This window comes from Leopardus geoffroyi, chromosome B1 (genome assembly GCF_018350155.1).
Source record: "Leopardus geoffroyi isolate Oge1 chromosome B1, O.geoffroyi_Oge1_pat1.0, whole genome shotgun sequence".
NCBI lineage: Eukaryota > Metazoa > Chordata > Mammalia > Carnivora > Felidae > Leopardus > Leopardus geoffroyi.
Window position 1 is genome coordinate 162,114,732 of NC_059327.1, and position 12,398 is coordinate 162,127,129.

General features: G+C 47.2%; 1 protein-coding gene across 6 annotated transcripts in view; it reads right to left on the reverse strand.

Moving 5' to 3' along the window:
• The window catches only part of PDGFRA (platelet derived growth factor receptor alpha), a 53,644-nt gene that overhangs the window by 11,150 nt on the left and 30,096 nt on the right, over nucleotides 1-12,398 (reverse strand). For all 6 annotated transcript variants that reach the window (XM_045474033.1, XM_045474029.1, XM_045474032.1 and 3 more), the window contains exons 11-19: nucleotides 11,549-11,643; nucleotides 11,211-11,343; nucleotides 8,699-8,803; nucleotides 8,200-8,310; nucleotides 7,204-7,357; nucleotides 6,278-6,444; nucleotides 3,847-3,962; nucleotides 3,388-3,510; nucleotides 1,215-1,326 (exon numbers count right to left, since the gene is read on the reverse strand). In XM_045474033.1, coding sequence (XP_045329989.1) covers nucleotides 1,215-1,326; nucleotides 3,388-3,510; nucleotides 3,847-3,962; nucleotides 6,278-6,444; nucleotides 7,204-7,357; nucleotides 8,200-8,310; nucleotides 8,699-8,803; nucleotides 11,211-11,343; nucleotides 11,549-11,643 — 1,116 coding nt within the window. The remainder of the gene's footprint in view (nucleotides 1-1,214; nucleotides 1,327-3,387; nucleotides 3,511-3,846; nucleotides 3,963-6,277; nucleotides 6,445-7,203; nucleotides 7,358-8,199; nucleotides 8,311-8,698; nucleotides 8,804-11,210; nucleotides 11,344-11,548; nucleotides 11,644-12,398) is intronic.

Consider the following 12,398-nt stretch of genomic DNA (forward strand, 5'->3'; position numbering starts at 1 on the left):
ATACTCGGGGTCATACAGCACCTACAGAACACATTTGGGGATCTCCACTTGGACTTCTGGTTCTTGCAAGGAAATGAAGGGTTACCATCTCCTTGACTTCACGGGCTTGCCCGGAATCGTAAAGGTAACCAGGACTTCTGGGTTGGTCAAGTCCAGACACCCTAGGCAAAGATGCTACATCTTAGGAAAAGCACACAAGTGTTTTTCAATGTTTCTGATCCCTGGATCTACACATACAAAGCAAAATAGAAAAGGAAGAGAAATTCTCAATCACTAAAGCCAAAAAAATTTTTAAAAAAAATCATTCTCACCAAAAATGTTTAATAATTAGAGCAAAAGTCAAAGCTGAGGCTTGAAACATCTAGGTGATTCTCTGCTTTTAGTAGACTGTGAGCCTCAGTTAAGCCACACGCCGGGATGATGCAGTGACATCCAAGCAGGGACAAATGAGATCAAAGAAGGAGACCAGGCAGGAAGAAACCCTTTACTACCACATTAAGATAACAGAATTCATGAAACATTTCCGTTTTTATGGCCACAGTCAGAACAAGCTTAGTTTCCTCTCTAAAGCCTTCCAAAACTACTCCAAAACTCCTTCCCCTTTTCTCTTCCATTACAATTTTAATCAGAACCACCCCGTTTATTGCTATGTGTAAGTCTTATCTTATCCGAGATGAACTGTCAGAGGTCAGGGTCATGAATCACTCCGCCCTCAGGGCCCTCACCTGGCAGCACAGGGTACCTGTGTTGTTTGGGACCTGGTGACTGACGAACCCAATGACTAGAAGGCTCTTCTCCTCCAGAGAGATGATCAGGAAGGGGAATCACACTCTTTTCCTGGCCACACTTCTCTTCACCTGAGCCTCGATCACCACTGGTGAACCCACTTAACCCAAAGACCCCGTGAAAAAGCAGCTGGGGAGTGGGTGTGCTCAGGAACATCTCTAGTGGGAGAAAGTCATTCTAGCACAGCCCAAAGGAGAGGGGGGGCAAAGGCCAGACGTGAGGGTGCAGCCCCCCAAAACTCCTGGCTGTCTGCACGGGCATACTCCTGACACCAGAAGTGCACAATGTGTGATTTAATCTGCCGCAGTGCACTTGACTCACAGCAGGTATCTTAACATTGTTAACACCCTGGAGCCTGGAAAACACAGTGTTTCCCTCCCAGTGTTTTTCCAAAACGACCCAAGCGAGCAGAGACGTCAGGCCCGTACCAAGGGAAAAGATCTCCCAGAGCAGAATGCCGTAAGACCAGACGTCACTCAGCGTGGTGTAGAGGTTGTCGAAGATGCTCTCAGGAGCCATCCACTTCACGGGGAGAAAGGTCTGCATGGAAGGAGGGAGGAAATTAAACCCAGCATACGCACCAATGACCCACAGCAGCGGAAATAGTAGGGGTCCTTTTTGGACTAATAATAACTTGCACTGAGAACCTTGTCCATGTAAGTATCTCCCTGTGTTTTTTTTTTTGTCCAGGGCTGTGTTCTCCACCCTCGTGAGAGTGCCTGGCACCGGGTGGGTACTCGATAAATATTTCATGAATGATGGATAGTTGATGTGGCCTCTTAGGTCCTCCCAAGGAATAACATTTGAAAATATTTAATCCTGAATGTTTTACCCAAAAAGCAAAACCCCTGACTGGACCAGTCTCTCCTATTTGCCGGTGTTCCTAGGAACAAAATTCAAAACAGATCCAGTGAGCTGAGAACCAATTACATTACTGAATTTTAAGAAATTCATTTCCTATCACTATAAATATGACGTTATGATAATTTTGCAGCTTCTTTTGGGAGGCTGTACAAACTCCAGTGGAAACACTAAGACTGAAGCAGATATACAATATAAAGGAACCACATTAGCAACCTTCAGCCTTCTGAAATTCATGGGGAGATCACAGATTCATCAACTTTTTTTTTTAATGTTTATTTATTTTTGAGAGAGAAAGAGAGAGAGAGAGAGAGAGAGACAGAGCACAAGTGGGGGAGGGGCAGAGAGACACAGAGACAGAATCCAAAGCAGGCTCCAGGCTCTAAGCAGTCAGCACAGAGCCCAGCGCGGGGCTCGAACCCAAGAACTGTGAGATCATGACCCGAGCTGAAGTCAGATGCTTAACCCACTGAGCCGCCCAGGCGCCCCAACTTTTTAGGCAGGTGAGAAATTGGCTCCACCAAAGTCCACTGACTTGTTCAGGGTACCTAAAGCTGGTCTCACAGGGAGCCTGGACACAGACCAGTGGCCTTCTGTGGGTAGGCACAGCAACCCCACGCTGTCTCACAACTAGTGCAGTGGGGTGATTTGGAATTGTCCGTACAAGTGGAAAATGTATCCTAAATTACTACATCTGCTCAGAGGTAGAAGGGATGGGGAGAAAGAGCATCTTTAAGGAAATTGTGCTTCTAAGATCTATTAACTCATAGGGTCGCAACATTTTAGGGGTCACAGACACCGTTTGCAAATTTGATAAAAGCTAAAGATGCTCTCTTTGGAAATGAATGCAGGTGCACAGGCACACATGATCTACACATTAATAGCTAACACTTGCTGAGGGCTCGTATGTGCCAGGCACTGCCCTAAGCATTTAACTTAAAGTCACCGACTGAACCACCCAAGGCAACCCAGGAGATGGGTACTATTATCAGGTCGCTGTGACCGATAGGGAAACCAAGATACAGAATGGTCAAGTCACTTGCCCCAAATCCCCACAGTAGTAAGTGCTGGAACCAGTACTCACACCCAGGCAGTCTGGCTGCAGACCTTGTGCTTTCCGTATTGGTCCCAGGAGCCCATTCATGAGTCTTGTGGGCTCCACATTAAAATATGGACGCTGGGGACGCCTTGGTGGCTCAGTCGGTTAAGCGTCTGGCTTTTGACTTCGGCTCAGGTCATGATCTCATGGGATCAAGCCCGGCATTGGGCTCTGCTCTGACAGCATGAAGACTCCTTGGGATTCCCCCTTTCCCTCTCTCTCTCTCTCTGCCCCTCCCCCACTTGCGCATGCACACGTACATGCTCTCTTTCTCTCAAAATAAATAAATTAACTTCAAAAAAAATGTTTAAGGGGCACCTGGGTGGCTCAGTCAGTTAAGCGTCCGACTTTGGCTCAGGTCATGATCTCAAGATAAGTGGGTTTGAGCCCTGCGTCGGGCTCTGTGCTGACAGCTCAGAGCCTGGAGTCTGCTTCGGATTCTGTGTCTCCCTCTCTCTCTGCCCCTCCCCTGCTCATGCTCTCTCTCTCTCTCTCTCTGTCTCAAAAATAAATAAAACATTAAAAAAATTTTTTTAATATTTAACAACAAATATTGACACTGAATGGCCAGAAGCAATGCCTAGTTTCAGAGCTTCAGTGAGGAAAGGTGAGCGAGTCAAACGGGGGGAAAGAGCACGTACGCTGCCTTTGGACACGTAGTTTGAATCGTGCATGATGTCCCTGGCCAGGCCGAAGTCACAGATCTTCACGATTTTCCCTTGCGCCAGGAGGACGTTGCGAGCAGCCAGGTCCCGGTGGACACACTGCGTGGGAAGGGAAGAAACAACAGAGTCTGTCCATCTGCCGCCAGACCACCTCACCCCTGCAAGGTTAGCCACTTCGTGGTGGTGCTTGGGGCTGCCCGGGACACCTCAGGGAGGCTGTCCTGGAGCAAAGAGCTCACGGCCTGCAGGCTCTCATCCTGGCCACCCCCACGAAGGAGAAGGCTCTGGAGCAGAGTAGACGCCTGACGAGACCGGACGCCCCACCACACTTCGGGGGAAGGGAAGGGAGAAGCAGCCGTTGCTACAAGCCTCTGCCAGGCCTACCACGCTCCAGGCCCGGATCTACAGAGAACTCCGTTCCGGGAACATACTCACATTTTTGGAAGCCAAAAATTCCATCCCTCGCGCCACTTGATAGGTAAAGCTCAACAAATCCAGCAGAGTCAGGCCTTCTGAGTTATCGTCCGAAAGGAGGTTTTTGACTTCCGAGTCTGCAGGAAAGGAATTAAGTGTGTTGGTGCTGGAGGACAGCGTGAAACGTCACCCACGGGGGGCTCTCCCACAGGGCTGCGCAGGCTTGTCCAAAGAACAAATCTAAAATTCTTTTCCTATAGTGTTTCCAGACCTCGCAGGTGGGGACGCAAACCACACAGAGGTTCCACCATTAAAAAGAAGTATGCCTGCAGAAATATATATCTGGTGTGTGTGTGTGTGTGTGTGTGTGTGTGTGTGTGTGTGTGTGTCCATGGGGACCAGTCTAATGGGGTCTCACACATATTTTGTTGTTTGCCTCCTAGATTTCTTTTTTCAACCTTAGTTAGCAAGTCACATAGTCATCTTTAAATCTTACGGGATGAATATACATGAGGGCCCTTCGAAAAAGTAGCTTCTGGGGTGCCTGGGTGGCTCAGCCCGTTAAGCATCTGACTTCGGCTCAGGTCATGATCTCACAGTCTGTGAGTTCGAGCCCCACATCAGGCTCTGTGCTGACAGCTCAGAGCCTGGAGCCTGCTTCGTTTGGATGGATTCTGTGTCTCCTTCTCTCCCTGCCCCTCCCCCACTTACACTCTGTGTGTGTGTCTCTCTCTCTTTCTCTAAAAAATAAATGAACATTAAAAAAAAAAAGTAGCTTCTAAGAATTGCCTTTCTCTTTTCTTGTTAAAGCCACCTTCATAGTATTTGGCTTCTTTCCTGTATTAAAGCAAGACCCAGTCAGACTAGAGGGAAAGATCTTAAAGGTCAGTGCCATCGACTCTGCGTTTAGTTCCTTTTGCAACTTGTCCACTTTGCCCAGTTAGTCCCCTCTGGAAGGGTCCCAGGGTTTTCGAGGAAGGAGGTAATCTAGGCCAGCCGTTCTCATTTCTTTTTGAACGCTTTCAGGCAAGTGAAGAGTAGTGCAACCATTCATATTTTTCCAGCCAGCCAGGAGAAGGCCAGAAATCAGGAGCGTGCCTGCCAACAGGGCCCGGGCTGAGCATGAATCAGGTTCCCCTGACATCTGGAGCCAGGTCCAGCCTGGGAAGCAATGTAAACTATTTTTAACAATACGGGAGGGGAGAGGAAGCACTGTTCCGACAGCTCTCATTGGCTAATCTTTTAAAAGGGCTTGGAAGTTCCCCCATTTGGCAATGAGGAGTGAATGGAACTTGGAACTGCAGCAATGGAAAATATTCTCATGTATGGAGCTTTGCAAAACAAGCACATTCTTTTTTTTAAATGGATTTGTACCTTTCACTGAAGAACCCCGCAAGCATCCAGAGCATATCAGTGATTTACAAAATAATTTCCATGGCAGCTCAACACTTTTTTGCATTGACCAAGGGGAGGGCCCAGGCCCAGGAACACAAAATCGAGAGACTGGTCAACCTCAGACCCAGCAGGACGTCCTCCCCTCTCCAAGCCTGGGATTAGACGGGGACCTAGAAGGGTCTCCCCGCAGCAGAAGTGGGGTAGTCCATCTGCTATGGGCATCGGTTAGGCTCCCTGGAGTTCACAAATCAATGCCACTATGCCACATGTTCATCTGTTTTGAAAGATTAGACGGGATCTTCCTTCAAACAACGTTCAGTACAAACACTCAACACCCTTGTCAGAAAATATAACCTTAAATTGTCTACCTTCCAGCTTCTATCACAAAGTGGATATTAGCAAAGCCAAAAGCAAGGGCTACTGAACTCATCGATATCAGAGACTTATGTGGTTAAAAATTTTTAAATACTATTGGGAACCAATATAAGGTAGCCAACTTTTAAATTTACCAAGTAAGGGCACTGAGGGGGGAAAAAAACATCAATTACCCCCATACTTTCATTAACACACACACACACACACACACACACACACACACACACACCAAGAAAAGGAAGATCGTTATATCAGAATAAATAATTCCTTAGAAGTTTTACATTTCAAGTAAATGAAAATGCATTGCATTAAGTTCATCTTTATTCTTGTTCTTCAAGTCATAGCCCAGAAAGTTCTGAAGGCACGTCACAGACCCCCTTGTGCAAACCTGCATTTAGGGACCACAGCCTCACAGTCTGACTTACCCCACCTGCTCACCTTCCCCTGAGAATTTACCACTATCCGAAAGTAGAGCATGCGTATGAAACCCTCTGCAAGCCAAAACGGCATAAAGCGAAGAAGCAAATCCGCTTTGGATTGACTTCTCTCGGCAAGCGAAAACAGATACTCACGTGGGCCTTTCATAAAAGCAGAGTGGCACGAACAAAACTTGCGGGGAGCAGGGGACACCTGAATCATTAAGGCACTCGAAGAGGCCAAGAGGACACACTGACACTTTTACCTGACGTAGATTTCTTCTTATACGAGGCCGGGCGATCATACAGCGATCTCTGGATGTCCGAGTATTTAGAAACCTCTTTCCTTTCCAGCATGGGGACGTACTGTGTGGTATCAGCTTGCTTCATGTCCATGTAGTCACCATTGTTTTCAAAAGATAAAATAACGTAACTGTAAAAACAGAAAAAGAAACCTGATTCGGGGTGCCCCTCGGGGGTGCTCATTCAACATTCAGTAGGGGACGACCAGGTGCCTACCGCGTGCAAGGTAGTGTGGTGGGTAGGGGGGCGGCCGGGGTGAGCAAAAGCAAAACCAGTGTGTACCCCTCACGTGGGGTGGTCTGGTAGATGAGATGAGCACTAATCAGTAATCACACAAACACACGGGTCATCTACTCAGGTGTGTCTGTCCTTATTCTTGCTCCGTTTTACAATAAACAGGCCACAAACATGGCTCGGGCAGACGTTTCCTGCTACTCCGTAAATTCAGTGCCAGTTTGGTGGCCGTCGAGTAATTCGATACAAAGGGTACTTGTACTTTCTGATCTTACGGAACTTGAAATCTACAGAGATCTTTATAGCCACCTGTAAGTTCCTGCAGTTACGATCACTACCACTGGCTTGATTTATAGCTGCAATCACGGGTCTTAAGTGGAACACACAAAAACAGCAAACTGGCCCCCAGAATGAGTCCAACTTTTGCTTCCATTCAAACCTCTCAGTTAGGCCTCCTCAGGTGATATCTGGTCCAAAACACCAGCACCGTGTCATGGGATGTACCGGCACGTGTCACCATCATGGGATGATGGGCAGGGGAGCTGGACTCTTGCCACCTGCCGGCCCTGGATCTGCAGACGTGGATTCTATCCCGACGTGGGTTCTCCCCACTTGTAACAATACGATTCACAGCAACGTGTCCCTCTGCACCCACCTCCGTGTGCTTTCATCAGCAGGGTTCAGCCCAAAAATGTCCAACTCTTTCTTTGGCTTCTCTGGGTGTCGGCTCAGGAAGCTGTCCCTATTCTTATGCAAATAGTTGACCAAATCCCCATAGAAGCAGTACTCCGTGATGATGTAAATAGGGCCTGTGGGAACCAAGGCCAGTTTAGAAATGGGTATGAAAATGAAGAAGAGAAAAGTCATGAAATGCTGTGCGCGCTGGCGAGAGATATGGCTCAAAAACAATGACCTTCCGTTCAGTGGAATCCAGGCAACTCCATTCACGGACTTATATTTGTGGGCATGTTTGCAGGGAGAGAAGGAGGGTTTAAAAAAGTCTGGACGGGGCACCTGGGTGGCTCAGTCGGTTAAGCGTCCGACTTCGGCTCAGGTCACGATGTCACTGTCCGTGAGTTCGAGCCCCGCGTCGGGCTCTGTGCTGACAGCTCAGAACCTGGCGCCTGTTTCGGATTCTGTGTCTCCCTCTCGCTGACCCTCCCCCGTTCATGCTCTGTCTCTCCCTGTCTCAAAAATAAATAAAACGTTAAAAAAAATTAAAAAATAAAATAAAATAAAAAAGTCTGGACAGGGGAGCCTGGGTGGCTCAGTCAGGTAAGCATCTGACTCTTGACTTTGCTCAGGTCATGATCTCACAGTCATGAGATCATTTGGGAGGCTCTCTCTCTCTCTCTGCCTCAAAATAAGTAAACTTTAAAAAACAAAAACAAAAAAAAGGAGGTGCCTGGGTGGCTCAGTCAGTTGAGCGTCTGACTTCAGCTCAGGTCTTGATCTCACAGTTTGTGAGTTCAAGCCCCACGTCAGGCTCTCTGCTGTCAGTGCAAAGCCTGCTTCGGATCCTCTGTTCCCCTTTTTCTCTGCACCTCTCTCTCTCTCTCAAAAATAAATAAACATTAAAAAAAAAAATCCTGGGCAGTCTTCCCAACTATAGATCTATAAAACATCCCTACCCCCAGGTCAGGAAACCTACCCGACTTGGTGCAGGCCCCCAGCAAGTTCACAATGTTTAAATGGGGCCCCAGGTGAGTCATTATCTTCAGTTCCGACATGAGAGCTTGTTTTTCACTGGATCTGGCTGTGGCTGTTGAAGAAATAAATCACTTATCAGTTCAACTGATTTACTTCCCAGAAAAAGCCAGCAACATGGCTTTAATCCTGTGATTGGATGTCATTTTATTTAGCGAAGAGTCTAAAAGAGAAACACATAGTGACTTGGTCTAGACTGATAACTAATCCCAAGTCTTCAGGGAAAAAAGAAGTCACCAAAAATAACAACTCTTGATTTTCCAACATACAGGCAACAAGAATAATTTAAACAACCCGACTGAGAAAAGAGTCTAACTACCCATGAAACCTAGAGTCGAAAGAACCAAGATCGAGTCCTAAGTTTGGCATTTACTGGCTGTGGGGTTTGGAGCGATTCACTTACTATCTCCATTTTCGAAGAAATCCCAGGATGGGGCACTTACGTTTTAGCATCTTTACTGCTACTTTCATGACAGGCTGGGACCGGCTCAATCCATAGGCAGTTCCTTCGACCACTTTCCCGAACGCACCAGATCCCAGGATACGACCTGTGGGCGAGCAGAACCACTAACTCAGGCAGATGGTGGCGTCCCCTCAGTTCTATTCCCCATGGCCAGCGCTCGCAGGGGCACAGCGGGGGCATTCTTCCAGCGTGGAGTAAGCCTAATGGTTCCTCCAAGTCACCATGTCAAGACCAACACCGAACCCACGGGGAAGGACATTAGCACGATTGCTTTTGTCAAATAACATTTGCAAGGAAAAGGAAAACGCAGGGAGGAATAGGGAGGGTGCAGCTCTCCCTGGGGTGAGCATCCTGTCGGCTAGCTCCAGCGCTGGGCCAGACTGCAGGCTCCCATGTGCTCGTTTTCTGTGGCTCTCACCCAAAACCCCCTGCCTCGCTACCCTTCTGTTCTCCACAGGCATCTTTTGCATCAATAAGTCCTTATCCACTGGAAAGACTGCAGCATTCAAGATATCGCTGATTCCGAGGAATGACGGAGTAAACTTCAGGCTGGTGTCCTAGCTGCCTGCTTGTCAGAAAGCCCAGGCACAACAAAGGCTAAACACGCCCTGGGAGCAAAAGGAAATGGAAGCTGCTGTCCCCACTCTTAAAGAGCTCACAGTCTAAATTTTTTTTAAGGTTTTATTTTATTTTTTGAGAGAGAGAGAGAGAAAGAGAGAGAGAGACAGACAGCACAAGCAGGGAGGGGCAAAGAGAGAAGAAGACACAGAATCGGAAGCAGGCTCCAGGCTCTGAGCTGTCAGCACAGAGCCCGACGCGGGGCTTGAATCCACAAACGCAAGATCATGACCTGAGCCAAAGTCAGACACCTAACCAACTGAGCCACTCAGGTGCCCCCAAAGAGCTCGCAGTCTAAAAAGGAATGCTTCCCAGAGTGGCCAGCCCCACCACGCAGAGCCAAACCAGGAAAAGACTCAGCTCATAAGGGACTAATAGCCAGAAGTAACTCTTTTTTTTTTTTTTTTTAATGTTTATTGATTTTGTGAGAGAGAGAGAGAGAGAACATGTGCCAGCAGGGGAGGGGCAGAGAGAGGGGGAAAGAGAGAGAGAGTCCCAGGCAGGCTCTGTACTGTTAGCACAGAGCCCGAGATGGGGCTTGAACTCACAAACCATGAGATCATGACCTGAGCCGAAGTCAAGAGTTGGACGCTTAACCTACTGAGCCACCTAGGCGCCCCGGCCAGCAGCAACTCTGACTGAATGTTTTCATGTCGGAAGCTGCACCCGGAAAGGTACTGCTTCCCTAGCAACCTGGAAATACACAGGAGCAGAGAGAGACATAGAAATGCCTCTTAGCATATTAGGGATGTCGCCCTTTTCCACCACATTTTATTACTTTAAGTTCCTCGCTCCATTTTGTAAAATTAGGGGGTGGTGGTGGGGTGGGACTGGCAGCAGAGAGAGATAATAAAGAAAGCTAAATTCCCAGCTGTAATATTTGAACTTGGAAGTAGCTAGGATACCATATTTGATTTCAGCTTAAGTAAGTCTCTAAGAAGACCTAACCTTGCCATACTCTGGAATGAGACAAGTGGATAATTAAACACTGCCTCTGGCATCCTCTGAAATACATACCGTTAGCATATTCCTGATGACACAACTTCTAGCTCTTTCATTTGTCTTTGTCTTGTTTTCATTCATTCTGAATATGATTTAAAATTAAAAAACAAAACCCTTGGACTAAAGCTTCATGTAGTTGGTCTCAGCCCAAGATTGCAATAGTTGAGAAGTTGGCTTGATTATTTTTACACGTTCTGCTTTGAAAAGTACCTATTTTATTTATTTTGAGAGAGAGAGAGAGGGAGAGAGAGAGCAGGGGAGGTGCAGAGAGAGGAAGAGAGAGAATCCCAAGCAGGCTCCAGGCGGTCACCGCAGAGCTCGACGCAGGGCTCGAACCCACGAACCTCAAGATGATGATCTGAGCCGAAATCAAAGAGTCAGACACTCAACTGCCTGAGCCACCCGAGCACCCCCAAAAAAGTACCTATTAAATATGTATATTCTAAAGAAGTATCTAATACATCCTCAGAATGTACTGGATTAAAATACCCTTTGTGGTTGTCCTCATTCGTTTCTCATCTCTTTTCGGTCACCGAAATTCGCCTCATTTTCAATTTGTGTCATTCCCAAAGCAAAGCCATTTTGCTTGTTATCTTTGGCAGGACCTCCTCATATTCTCTTCTCCTCTTGTAAAATTTTCTTTAACCATAATTTGCTACAGGACAAGATTTAAAAAAAAAAAAAAACCCAAAAACTACTGCGGTGATGCAATTAACTCATTTTCAAGACAAAAATACTTCTGACGGCCAACTTCCATTGCCTAGCTCTTGCTAAGCAAGCCCAGATCCCTTATTCCTGCACAAGGCTATAAAAAGTAAAGTTATGTAGAAATCAAAAGGGAGTCTTGGGAGATCAGCCGGGTAGGCGCTTACCAAGCACTAGTCCATCTCTTGGAAACTCCCATCTAGAGTCATAAGGCAGCTGCATCGGGTCCACGTAAATATATTCATGTCCATCGGGGCTGATCGATTCAATGACCCTCCAACGAATTTCATACCTCGGTTTCTGTAAATGACCGGGACAACTAGCTGGTGAATTACCAAAGTCCAAAGGCACCAAAACTTAACTACAACAAGGCGACCACACACAGTAGGACCGAGCGACACTCTCGTTCAACACGTAACGACTGAGCTCCTTCTCTGTGCCAAGCACTGAACTAGATTGCGCTGCTCCTTGTTCGTATCTTTCGTTCTCTGAAGAAAATATCTACCTGTTTCCAAATGACAACCAGGACAATGAGGGAGATGATCACAATCACCAGCAGGACCAGGACTGCAGCCGCCACTGTGAGTTCAGAACGCAGCGCTGGAGGAGAAAGAGGCATGGTGAAGAATTCGTACAAATGTGCCAGAGCGCAGGAAGGCGAGGGGGGTGTGCCTGGGCCGGAACTCTCACACCGCTGGTGGAAAAGCAGGAGGCTGCTTGGCTTATTTTAGGGACGGGCGATAGCATCTCTCCATCACCTACGCTCATGAAACCAGTCCAGTCTCTTCCCTTAGCAGAGAAAGGGACAAAATTCAATCAACTCTGTGAAAGTGCACACAACTGCGCAAAATGCCATACTTCCTCCAAGGGTGCCGCAGCATTAACATTCTAGACAGAACGTGAACTGGGAATATAAAGACTGACAAATGACACTGAACGCTGTGTAAGTTCAGTTTATTTTGAAAGGCTGCAGTGTGTTTCTATCACTTCTGGCTTCATTATTATTATTATTATTTTTTTTTTTTAAGAATTCAACCTGTCTCAAGGGTTGTAAGGAGCAACAAGGCAGAAGATCCTCCTTCCCCCTCACCACCCCTCCCCTCCCCCGCTCAGACTAAAGAGACTGAGCAGCTATCCTGTTAGACAAGCGAAATGCCTAGGATGCTTCTGTGAGATGCAGTTTGGGGTCAAAATCTGAAAGAAAAGGGCTCCCATAGGGATGCCCAGAGAAGGCCCTTTGAGAGCATTCGGAGCTGAATTTCTGCCTTGGGGCCTTCATTCCTTTAGAACCCCATCTGGGACTCGAAGTTCTGGCTGAGGGAGGAAGGGCTTGGCTGATGTCTAAGAGCCACTCA